Source organism: Xenopus tropicalis, chromosome 4 (genome assembly GCF_000004195.4).
Source record: "Xenopus tropicalis strain Nigerian chromosome 4, UCB_Xtro_10.0, whole genome shotgun sequence".
Classification (NCBI taxonomy): Eukaryota; Metazoa; Chordata; class Amphibia; order Anura; family Pipidae; genus Xenopus; species Xenopus tropicalis.
This window is the reverse complement of record NC_030680.2, coordinates 138266795-138280050: the sequence shown is the minus strand read 5'-3', so window position 1 is coordinate 138280050 and position 13256 is coordinate 138266795. Positions and strand designations below refer to the sequence as shown.

Sequence of the window (13256 nt, the reverse complement as noted above, 5' to 3'; positions counted from 1 at the left end):
CTGGGCGTAGGACATTAGCCTTACATTTAGCCTTTGGCACTTACCAGGTTTCCTTTAGGGGCCTTTCTACTTCTTTTGAGTATCTGGAAAGCCTTGTACTTGTTGGTGCTGATCTCCAGAGTTTCTATATGAAAGCCATGCATTTGGCGGAACCCTGCACGGGAGATGGGAATTAATTTACTCACAGTATTTGCAACCCCTCACAGCTTCATTGTTATTGGTACAGACACAACTCCCATTACTAATAGGGAAATGGCAGTGTCCCTTTAAAGGAAAACTATACCCCCAGAATGAATACATAACCAACAGATTGGTTATGCAATATATTTTTATAGAGTCTCTAATTGTTCGGGGTATAGTTTTCCTTCCCTCCCCCAAACAGAATTATTGCAGAGCCCTTACAGATGATGGACCTATGATTTCATAGCTGCCTATAGAGGGAACAATAATGGCTGCCCCCGTGGGGCTCCCTGGCCGACCTGCCTGACACACATCTGGCCACAAATTAGCCAAAATCTATTGTTTTCAGAAAATCCTTGGAAAACCGTTGGTGGTTGTGCCGTCCTCTCCCAATGGGTCTGCATAGCTTTTAATATGATCCTATCAATGGCCCTGGAGGCAAGCCATCAGAACTGGCAGATTGTTAGCCAGATTGTTAGCCAGAATGTTAGTAGCCAAATGCGGCAAAGAACTACTTGCTTGGCCATCTTGGCATATATTGGATAAAAAAAAAACCCTAATTTTGTAGGCAGTTATGAATAATATCCGGTGCTGGTTTCCCTTTGTGCTAAAAATTAACCCTATCTGTAACAATGGCCCCTTTATTGGAGCTCCCTATAGATCCTATCACTTCTCCATCCAGTGTGAAATGAAGAGTGGGCGTGTCCTAATGGTCCCTGCCAGAAGCACAGTAGGAGGGGGAGAGACATTCACAGCCCTGCACTCACACAAGCACAGACAGGCTTCAGTTCCCTATCAGGTCAGCCTAGCTGCTGATTGGTTCCTATCCTACAGTGCAGGGTACGGAGGGCCGCCGGCTCCCCAGCTCATCCAGAGAATTCAGCCAGCAGGAAGTGGCACAGATGGGCGGGGCTAGTGGGGTTTTTGTGGAATTTCTCAACAAATCAGTCAGAAACACAACTTTTTTGAGCACAATCCTTCTATATCTAGGAGTATAATTCACTGGTACAGTCTTAATTTTTATAGGATATGTCTCCTTTAAAGTCAGACTTGACAGCAGTCGGCAGAAAGTGTCGGCCTGTTTTTCTGGAAAAATGAAGTTAGTATGTTAGTATGGGAGCTGCTAAGAGCAGCAGATCTTGTCTAACAACATTCCAAAAATATCTGCAGTTGGCTGCAGGCCCCAGTGCCAATAAGTGTGTTCCATATCTCAGCCTACTTTAAGCACCAAGGGGTAACGCTGGCCATACTCCAGCAGATATTGCCTGCCCCTACATTCAGTTCCGAGTCCCGTCCTGCAGTCCACAAAAAGCTAAATATACCGTATATTTCATTTCAGGTCCAGTCCCCCTAACGTTCCAGAATAGCAATGGAGCACATTTAGCCCATGATCTGGGTCACGGGACACTACCAGTTCCGGCTGACGACTGGAAAGAATGAGCTTGTTTACTTAGTCACCTTTGTGGCTCCACCTATAATGTAGAAATATTATAGGCAAGTTTCCAGAAAATGGAGTTGGGGCTACAAACAGGTTGAGTCTTAATGAGCTTTATGAATCTTTAGTGAAAGTACTGCTCTTCTGTCCTACGCCAGCTCTTTAAATCCCTTAGTGTTGCCCCCTGGTAGGGATGTGGTATCTCCCAATCAGGTTTGCCCAAGAGGGTCTTGATCATAGAAGTAAAGCTCAGATCACCTAACAAACCAATGGGGCAATGGAACGTTAGGGTGTGGAGGGGAATCATCTCCCCGCCGGCAGGGTTTGTTTATGTGGGGCAGTTAGCGTGAGTATATGAGGAATGCAGGGTTTGTTTATGTGGGGCAGTTAGCGTGAGTATATGAGGAATGCAGGGAGGAGGCTCCTTGCACTGCTCCTGTCACCCAGACATTAATGTGCACAATGTACCCCCCCTCCTACTGCTGCCAGGAATATCTGAGAAATCTAGAACAACTCATTTCACTGTCACTCACTATAAACTTGTAACTATTAGAAGATATGTGTTTGTAAGCACTTGTGGAGGGAGGGTGCATAACACTGACATACATTGAAAACAGTCAGGGAAAATATATATTTTAGTTGTGCTAAAGCCCACTGCTCAATTGGGGGTACATTATCCCTTACTATACACTAGTTATACTCAGAGTTCCCTGTATAACTCAGCCTGCAGCCTTGTGCCTTTATATGGGCACAGAACCCCTCAGTGACTGCTAATATCCTTATCATTTACAGTAGGGGGTACATTATCCCTTATAATACATGAGTGATACTCAGAGTTCCCTGTATAACTCAGCCTGCAGCCTTGTGCCTTTATATGGGCACAGAACCCCTCAGTGACTGCTAATATCCTTATCATTTACAGTAGGGGGTACATTATCCCTTATAATACATGAGTGATACTCAGAGTTCCCTGTATAACTCAGCCTGCAGCCTTGTGCCTTTATATGGGCACAGAACCCCTCAGTGACTGCTAATATATCCTCCATATAAACAATATTTGGTTTAATATTGAGGTTTTCCTCACCATTTGATCATTTAAGACATTCCCAAAAACAGAACATTGCCAGGATTACTATATATGTACCAATGGGAAGGTGTGTGCCAGGTGTCTGTGCCAATAGGGAGGAAGAACTGGTTACCTGTAGAGTTCAGTGAGATGATGACACGGATGCACATCTTGCATTCTCGATTTATCAGGAAGGGGTTGCACAGTTCCACAGTGGAAAGGGAGAGGGCATCTGGGGGTAGATTTATTGGGCAGGTCTGATTTGGGTTTGAGGTCTGTCGGAAGGCAATTTTGCCTGCAAGAGTACAAGAAGTACAAAGGGCATTATATATTGAGACGAGTTTTATACATACATTTTCCTTTTTGTAAAAAAAATTATCATGATCTTTCCCTTTCCCCATTGCCTTTTCCTTTGGCTTTTTATGCCTAATCGTGGCCTGCTCTTATGGTGGCCCCTATCAGAGCCACTAGAACTCTAGAGGGAGTCAGACAAGCAATAAAGATTACTTGACACCCAGGAGGAGGTCTGTACCAGTGCAGGAATGGCTGCCCCCGGGGCTACACAGCGGGGTATTTATATAAACTATAGTAGGGTTTCTGTAGCAAACACCCCAGCTGTACCAGTGCAGGAATGGCTGCCCCCGGGGCTACACAGCGGGGTATTTATATAAACTATAGTAGGGTTTCTGTAGCAAACACCCCAGCTGTACCAGTGCAGGAATGGCTGCCCCCGGGGCTACACAGCGGGGTATTTATATAAACTATAGTAGGGTTTCTGTAGCAAACACCCCAGCTGTAACAGTGCAGGAATGGCTGCCCCCGGGGCTACACAGCGGGGTATTTATATAAACTATAGTAGGGTTTCTGTAGCAAACACCCCAGCTGTACCGGTGCAGGAATGGCTGCCCCCGGGGCTACACAGCGGGGTATTTATATAAACTATAGTAGGGTTTCTGTAGCAAACACCCCAGCTGTACCGGTGCAGGAATGGCTGCCCCCGGGGCTACACAGCGGGGTATTTATATAAACTATAGTAGGGTTTCTGTAGCAAACACCCCAGCTGTACCAGTGCAGGAATGGCTGCCCCCGGGGCTACACAGCGGGGTATTTATATAAACTATAGTAGGGTTTCTGTAGCAAACACCCCAGCTGTACCAGTGCAGGAATGGCTGCCCCCGGGGCTACACAGCGGGGTATTTATATAAACTATAGTAGGGTTTCTGTAGCAAACACCCCAGCTGTACCGGTGCAGGAACGGCTGCCCCCGGGGCTACACAGCGGGGTATTTATATAAACTATAGTAGGGTTTCTGTAGCAAACACCCCAGCTGTACCAGTGCAGGAATGGCTGCCCCCGGGGCTACACAGCGGGGTATTTATATAAACTATAGTTGGGTTTCTGTAGCAAACACCCCAGCTGTACCGGTGCAGGAATGGCTGCCCCCGGGGCTACACAGCGGGGTATTTATATAAACTATAGTAGGGTTTCTGTAGCAAACACCCCAGCTGTACCAGTGCAGGAATGGCTGCCCCCGGGGCTACACGGCGGGGTATTTATATAAACTATAGTAGGGTTTCTGTAGCAAACACCCCAGCTGTACCGGTGCAGGAATGGCTGCCCCCGGGGCTACACAGCGGGGTATTTATATAAACTATAGTAGGGTTTCTGTAGCAAACACCCCAGCTGTACCAGTGCAGGAATGGCTGCCCCCGGGGCTACACAGCGGGGTATTTATATAAACTATAGTAGGGTTTCTGTAGCAAACACCCCAGCTGTACCAGTGCAGGAATGGCTGCCCCCGGGGCTACACAGTGGGGTATTTATATAAACTATATTAGGGTTTCTGAAGGGCAACAGTACATTATATTTTAATTACTTTAAAACACTCTTTGTTGTTACTATCCCTTTAAGTCAGGTGTAACTACACTGGCTCCCACAACAACGCTGGGATTTTGGGGAAATGCTGCATTGTGGGTTAAAAAAAATGGTGGTTGTGTTAGAAAATTGCGCTTTGCACCCTGCAGATAAAACAGAGATAAATATTAAGACTGCTGTGTGTAGAAGGAAGTACGGCAGCTCTATGTCTTACTATAAAAAATGGACGGACTTTGATTGCAACAAAAGAATAAATAAATAAAAAGTGATACTTACGGCGAATTGTGTAATCCTGTGAAAACAAAAAAACATTAGTTAGCTCAGTATTGGGGAAACAGTTTTGTCTTGTATCAGATAAAAGCAATGGCTTACATGGGGAGATTTCACACTTGTTCTATATAAGCATTATCTTTACCTGTTATCTCTTATATTTACAGGCAAGCAATAGGGCCGCCGAAGTTTCGTAGCCAAGTGGTTGATTGAGTTTGGGAGTTGTAGTTCGATGGCAGATGGGGTACTACATCTACGTGCATGAAACAACCAAGGGAATCTTATGGAACATTCTAGAAACGAATGCCCAAAATTGCCAGGACTCCACAGTGTTTTGTTATGGGGACACAACATTAATTAGCTATATAGATATTAACGAGAGCTGCCATATTGCCGGTGTAAGGGGGGCTGTGATGGATTACTGCTAATGTTATGTATTAATAAAGTTGTTGTAGGTTTGAGAGAGGGAAAGGGGACGAGGAAATGAGAAGAGTTGTCTGTAGAAAGGAAAAGAGAGAGAGAGAGAATTGGAATTAGGAATGTAAATGTTTAATTGTGCAAATACTATGAGAACTCATATGTAAAAAACCCAATGAATGGGGTGCCAGGTCTCTAATTCTACCATTTACTTCAGGCCTTACTAACAATCCCCCCCAAATTGGTGTTCTGCAATGATTAAACAAAAATGCGTATAGTTCCTATGCTTTGCATTGCCAACACACTGTTTCCATCTCTGTATTTCCACTTCATTCCTCCTCCCTTATATAGAAAAAGTTCAATAAAGAAAGATTTCAAATTAAGTGTACAAATAAAAAAAAAATAATTCTGGTAAGACTTCAAGCCTTCCGTATCTTCTAAGTTTACACCTTAATCTAGAGGACACCCCTCTGAAAGATCTATAGATAACAACAGCACCCCCTTGTGGTCCCAATTAGAAAGTGCAGATTTCTGATGCGTCACAGATGCGTCACTTAGCCCCCACATACAGTCAGAGGGATGCTGAGAGTTATAGTTTAACCTATAGATGCACCAAACCCACTTTTTTAGGTTCGGCCAAACCCCTGAACCCGCCCTGATGGATTCTGCCGAATCCCACACCGAATCTAAATCCTAATAAGCACATGCTGATTAGGATCGGGAAGGGTTAAAAGATTTCCCTCCTAAAATTTAACCCTTTCTGAATGCTAATTGGGATTCGGATTTGGTTTGGCCAGGACTGTGGATTCGGCTGAAATAGAATCCATCAAAAAAAAGGCTGGATTCGGCCCGAATCCGGGATTCGGTGCATCCTTAGTTTAACCAAATCTACTACTACAAGTAGTTCTCCTTTAACTGCCTAGCAACCAACCAGACAGACTGGAATTCATATTGTGCGACTGAATAGAAATAAAAGTAATAAAAAGTAACAAGTAATAAAAGTGGCAATAAAACAGTAGCCTCATAAAGCAATCATTTTTTGGCTGCCGGGGTCAGTGACCCCCATTTGGAATCCGGAAAGAGGCAGAAGGCAAATAATTCAGAAACTATAATAAATGAAGACAAATTGAAAAGTTGTTAAGGTAGACTATCTCTTTAATATGGGTGCCTTTCCTGCTCATCCCCTCCCTCTGTAGGTGCAACGTATTGGCTCACACACCTGTGCTAAGGAATGCCCCCAGCCGAGACTCATCCCTAGTAACTACCCCGTGTTTAGATAAAGAGATACCAGTGAGAGAGGCATTGGTGTGTAGTGAGGCATTGGTGTGTAGTGAGGAATTGTTATATATATATAATAGTGACACATTTATGCAAATGCCATTGACAGTAACTTACAGGCATTTCCTTGTGCCCCGAGCACAATCTCCAGCTAAAACTAGTGATGTAAACACTAGCGAGCTCTTTGCTTGAAGGGCAAGTTCACCTTCACGGTAGATTTAGTATATTGTAGAATAGCCACTTCTTAGCAATGTTTCAGTTTAAGTTCTTTTTATCATTTTAAAACCATTTGCCTTCCACTTCTGCCTCTTTCCCCAGATTTCAAATTGGAGTTACTGCCCCCCGGCAGCTCAAAAACCATTGCTCTGTGAGGCTCCAGTTTTATTATCATTGTTACTTTTTATTATTTATCTTTCTATTCAGTCCCTTCTCCTTTTCATCTTCCAGTCTGTCATTCAAACTACTGCCTAGTTGCTAGGGTACGTTGGACTGAAACTGCTCAAGCTGCTGAAATTACAAACTGGAGAGAGAAGCTGAAAAAATCAAAATCTGCCAAAAATAAAAACAAAGACCAACTGCAAATTGTCTGCACCATACTACAAACTAAATGGTGAACAACCCCTCTACCCCTAAGGTATTGATTGGGCCATGAGAAAGAGTTGTAGTTCAGCATCATTCATTCATTTTGTGCCTATATAGACTTTCACAGCAGATTCCTTGGGATCCATGAATGGCAGGTAACTCTGACAGAGGTGAGTGTAAGAACCAGGAAATACCCCCCCGTCACACAAGAGCCATTATAACCTTTCAAACTAGACGTCACACCACTTTCCCTATGCTTCACTGACTTCCAGACCTGTGTTATAGCTTTTCCTTATGATGACAGACTTGTTTTCATTGGTTAAAACATAATGGTTTAATACAAACTGGTTTAATGAGTTTTGTAGTTCAGCGTAATAAGGGTTACTGCTCTGACACTGTCGCTTTATATACTCTCTGTGTTGATTGGATAACTTAGAGCTGTCCAACTGGCAGGGCTGGGGCTCTTTAAAGGGATTTGATGGCTCCCAGGCTGCTCAGGGGCTCCATGGATGTTTGTATGAAACTATTATTTTAATATAAAGCAGCCTGTCAGCATGTATTATGTCATAATATCAGCCCAGCAACATAACACTCATAGGGGCCCATACTAAGCTACTAAGCTTACAATCTAAGGTCCCTATTCCATTTACACACATTAGGGTGACTTTTATCAGGATCCAATCTGCATGTTTTTGGGGTGTGGAAAGGAACCTGGGTCTCAGGAGGAAACCCACGCAGACATGGGAGAAACATACAAACTCCTTGCAGTCAATGGAACACACAGAAACAGGGAACACCGGCAACTCCGTTACTCTGCAGCCAAGGGTTTCCCCTGAGTCTTGGACTCAACTGCGTCACTGGAAGCGACTTTTTAAATGCGCTCAGACATTTTTGTACATAAGTCATACATTTTATTATACATTTAATGATAATGACAGTCTATGCACTATATATGGATGATATAATAGTCAAATTGCCTTTATGGAAAAGGAATTCTGCCACATTGGATTGGATTTGATGTGCTTCCCCTAGGTCGGGGGTCTGTAAGTGGGCATTTCTACACCTGGATAATAGGAGCTCACTTTGGATTTCTTTGCATGTTGGCTATTTGGGGACTTTGGTGATTGACTTTGGCGGACTTGAATGGCACAACACTGTTAACTATTAGTTTGGTGACTCCTGAGCTATCGGTTTGTGTGCACCATCAACAAAAGTCTGACTTATTGCATTAAGGGTTTTTTTTGTCTTTGTTTTTGTTTTTTTCTTTTTCCTTTGGCACTGACAATTTTTATCAGTATTGTCCTTGCAGGCAGTGCCCTGGTTGGGCTTGAACCTAGGACCCCGGCACTGACATAAAGGGTTCAGTTTTGGCTGAATTTAAATCCTGCTACAAGCTATTTGATTAAACCTAAAGGGGTGATTCACCTTCATTTTTTATTTTGTTTATAGTTTTTGAGTTATTTTCCCTCCCATTGTGACTCTTTTTCAGCAGCCACAAAACTGTCTCCTTGTGAGGCTACAATTTTATTGTTATTGTTACTTTCCATTCCTTTTCTTTCTATTGAGGCCCTCCTCTATTCATATTTTAGTCTCTCTTTTGAACCACTGCCTGGTTGCTAGTTTATATTGGACCCTAGAAACCAGAAAGCTGCTGAAACTGCTGAACAAAAAGCAAACTAATTCAAACCTGCAAATAACAAGATCAATTGCAGATTGTCCCTGAATAACTCTCTCTACATCATACATTCCATAATACTGTTATATTTATTCTATATAGCATGAACATATTCCGCATCATCCTTTATCCAGCACAACTTACACTCTACCTATCATATCACAATTCATCAGGCACCAATTAATAAAATAAAAAAGAAATACAACCCCCTTTCTTTCAGACGTACAATATTTAAAGTTACCCTTTATGGCTTTGATTGCAGCTATAATCAGGTTTATATAATTCATTAACCAGTCTAGGAAAGTGCCCTGTGCCTGATGAGTATAAAAGTGCATGTGCTTAAATAAATGCACAATTGATACTTGATCCTTTACAGTATTTTATTGCTGTTTTCACTCCATGGTCCTTGAGGTTTGCGTTTTTATAGGATAACCTAGCTCTTACAAGTGATAGGCAAGGGAAATTAGAGACCGCAGCCACTTGGTTCCTGCCTTTCTTTGCTTTGTGGTATCCCGGGGCCTAGTTACCCAAAAATTCAGATAGTTAACATTTGGGATCCCTCCCCATCTTAAATCCTTTTCTTTCTGCAAACGTAATCAAGGTTTTTTCATTAAAATAATCTAGGAAATAATTTACTTAATTTATTTATTCACTGAATTATCTAATTGGTTAATCAAGCGCTGCACTTTGGAGATAAATGAATTAGTGTATAGAGTGTGATTTATTTGTAAACAGTATTTTTTAATTGCACTGAAGCACCAGCACTTTATATCAGCACGTTTGCAATTTTTTATCCAGTTACGGTCCCCATACAGGGGCCGATTATAGCTGCCGATATTGGTCTCTTGGACCGTTTCGGCAGCTTATCGGGCCGTCTAGGGGCAGAACCGAGGGGCCTGGCCGACCGATATCTGGCCTGAAATTGGCCAGATATCGATCGACCAGGTTAGAAAATCCAGTCGGATCGGGGACCGCATTGGCTCGTTGATGCGGTCCCCGAACCAACTGCCCCATTGCCGCGTGCAGAATTCAATCGTTTGGCCCCAGGGCCAAATGATCGAATTCACCTACATGCCTCCCCGATATCGCCACCCGTAGGTGGGGATATCAGGTGAAGATCCGCTCGCTTGGCGACATCGCCAAGCGAGCGGATCTGCCCGTGTATGGCCAGCTTAAAACTGCGGGTTGTAGAAATTGTGCATTTATTTAATCACGTGCACTTTCATAATTATCAGGCACAGGGCACTTTCCTAGACTGGTTAATGAATTATATAAACCTAATTATAGCTGCAATCAAAGCCGCAAAAGGTAATTTTTTATATTGTTAATCAGGGAGAAGTTGAATATTATATTCCCCTATTTTTCCTTTATAAAATCACTAATTCATCTTCCTGTATGTTTTTGGGCTGTGGGAGGAGACCCAAACCTGCCTTGGCAAGAACTGAACCCCCAAGCCTAAATCTTCTGTATTATTCTGTTTTATTAAAGTACAAACTGAAACACCTGCATTAATTTAATCTGTCAACAGAGAAAGCACATCATGAATATGGGTTGGGATTGCCGGGATCAGGTGTAATTATCTGCTCAAATAATCCTGAAAGCCAAAGCAATCACTTGTTCCCTGTAACTGGCAGTTCATCAGGGACTCTATAAACACACGGCAATAACTAATCAAATAATAGAGGAACACAAGTGCAGGAAGTACATAGGGAAGGAGTGGGAAGGCTCCAGCTGTCAGATGTCAAACCACCAACAAATAAGGTTCTATTAATACAAAACAGCATTATATTGTACAGATAACAAGCCAAATTACAAACTGTCGCACACATCGCAGGTTGGTTACACACATACAGGATGTTCAACTGAGCCACATCAATAGGGTTTGTCATGAATATGTGTTCTGCCTAATATCTGTGTTGTCGTTCTGTTATAAAAAGAAGCAGTAATGGATTACTGTTTTATTTGTACCCTAACTTAACCCACCTCCTCCTGAAAACAGATGAGCTCTGGATAAACAACCCCTCCCTTCCCTTCAATGCTGCCTGGGTTTTCTAATTACAGATAAAAAAGAGTGATTGCTCAGAAGAACCAAAGAGTAGGGTGCAAACCAAAGGTGCTTTTAATTTATCCATCTGCGCAGCAAATAACTAAGACTATGTGGCTTTACAAAGATAGCTACTAAATTGCACCAGTAAAGTTTTGAGCTGCTATCCAACTTTATGGCTGGACTCCCTGTCACCAGTGCAAATGGACCCATTCCAGTGTCGGACTGGGTCCCCAGGGGCCCAACAGAAAACCTTAGACCATGGGCCCACTCTCTAAACTATTTTTTATCCACTTCTCACTCAACCTCTGTATTTTCCTTGTTTTTTTTCTTTGCATACTATAATCTATTCTTCTTTATATTTAGTCAATTTGTTCCCATAGAGGATAGGGAATGACCATGAATTATGCCAAATGGCTAGCAGCAAAAGTGCCCACTGACACCAGGTCCCACCGGGAGTTTTCCTGGTATCCTTGTGAGCCAGTCCGACACTGACCCATTGCAAGTGCTAGTAAGACCCAGATATTGCTTTGCTTGCCTGTCACTTGCAAGGCAAAAGGTGCTCCAAAACAGATACCAGAGACCTGTGCTCCCCCCATGAATTCAGCGCTGAATATGTTCAATTGTGTTGGGTTCATAAGGGGCAGGGGGGGAGTTAGGGGCATTTCTGGGGTCTATGCCGCCCTGAGGCAGCCTTTGAGGTGCCGCCCTCCTCGCCCCCCATTGCTTACCTTTCCAATCACAGATAAACTAATTATTGTTAAATATTGCCAGTTTATCAGTTAGACTATTTTGGGGCATCCCCCAGCCTTTTGTATCATATATGCAGTACTAGAAAGATCTCACCCATAGCGCTTGATTCAGTGTTTTCCTCCTCTCGCTCCTTCCTGCTGCCACTGACACTCCTCTGGCACTTTCCAAAATGGCGCTGCTTTCCAAACTAACACCTGCGTTCCAGTGAGAACTCTGCACTTGCAACTTATATATAAGATAATTATAATAGTCTAAGTCAGGGGATCCCCAACCTTTCTTACTCGTGAGCCACAGTTAAATGTAAAAAGACTTGGGGAGCAACACAAGCACCATAAAAGTTCATGGAGGAGCCAAATAAGGGCTGTGATTGGCTATTAGGCAGCCTCTATGTACCCTATCAGCTTACAGGGGCTTTATTTGGTAGGAAATCTTGTTTTTATTCAACCAAAACTTGCCCCCAAGTCAGGAATTCAAAAATAACTCCCTGGTTTGGGGGCACTGAGAGCAACACCCAAGGGGTTGGGGAGCAACATGTTGCCCCTGAGCCACTGGTTGGGGATCACTGCTCTAAGCAGTCGCTGATAGAGCTTCATCAGGCACACGTAGCAATGTCTAAGCAATTATTGTTTTTTGTATTTTGTTTTGTATATGTATTTATTATAACAGGTGTCTGAATTCCACATAGAGTTGTTTACTTGGATACTGTTCCCCTTTGGGAACCTTCATTAACAGCTAGTAATACTGAAGGGATATATATAATATATATATACAGGTATGGGATCCCTTATCTGGAAACCCATTATCCGAATGTTCCGAATTATGGAAAGGCCTTCTCCCATAGACTCCATTATAAGCAAATAATTCTCATTTTTAAAAGGGATTTTTTTTCTCTGTAATAATAAAACAGTTATAAATAAAAGACGGAAGAGGAAACACCACACAGGTGGTCCTGATCAAGACTTCAAATTACTGCACCATTAACCCAATTATTATCAGGTAGATCAAGTAGTCCATTAAACTGAAATGATAAAACTTAACCTTTATTGCTAATCATTAAAAAAGGAAAAAAAAAAAAAAAAACCAAAATAGAAAGATGTGTGTCATTACTCAAATCCCCATTAAAATTCACAAAGGTGATTATCAGATATAAAATCTGCTATGTCCTTGAGAAAGCTCCACAATCTGGGAGCGAAACGCGCGTTGGGCTTTGGGGGGAGGAACGGGTGTTGATGTGGGACGGTTTTTCTGAGAGGGAGGGAGGGTGAGGGCGCACGATTGATGTGCGATTTTAACTGCAGAGGTGTTATTTAGACTAACAAGAGGCCGGGTGGCTACTGATGTTGGGGAGGTGGTGGGCTGATGAATTTGCTAATTTATAGCTTAAAATTTGAGCATTTTTGCACCTCCAAATACATGTGCTAACAGGCTCCGTTTTTCTCTGTGTTGAAATGAGATAAGGGGCAGAAACGCTATACCTTTCTTTCTACGAGCTTGAACTGGCAACATTTGTTGCAAACTTAAAGGGGTTTATTTCTGGCTGTCTTTACAGGAACGCTTAAGTGCTGAGAGCCTTTGGTACTTATTGTATCATTTTTACACCTTTCACTCTACGAGTTTGAATTGGCAACATATGTTGCAAACTCAAAGGAGCTTTTTTCTCTGACTGTCTCCACAGGAACAC

General features: G+C 42.7%; 1 protein-coding gene across 1 annotated transcript in view; it reads right to left on the bottom strand.

Annotated features, from left to right (window-relative positions):
- il17re (interleukin 17 receptor E) overlaps nucleotides 1-13256 on the bottom strand; it is a 35991-nt gene that overhangs the window by 11647 nt on the left and 11088 nt on the right. The window contains exons 2-4 of the mRNA XM_004914115.4: nucleotides 4833-4848; nucleotides 2815-2976; nucleotides 45-154 (exon numbers count right to left, since the gene is read on the bottom strand). Of these exons, the coding sequence (XP_004914172.1) occupies nucleotides 45-154; nucleotides 2815-2976; nucleotides 4833-4848 (288 nt within the window). The remainder of the gene's footprint in view (nucleotides 1-44; nucleotides 155-2814; nucleotides 2977-4832; nucleotides 4849-13256) is intronic.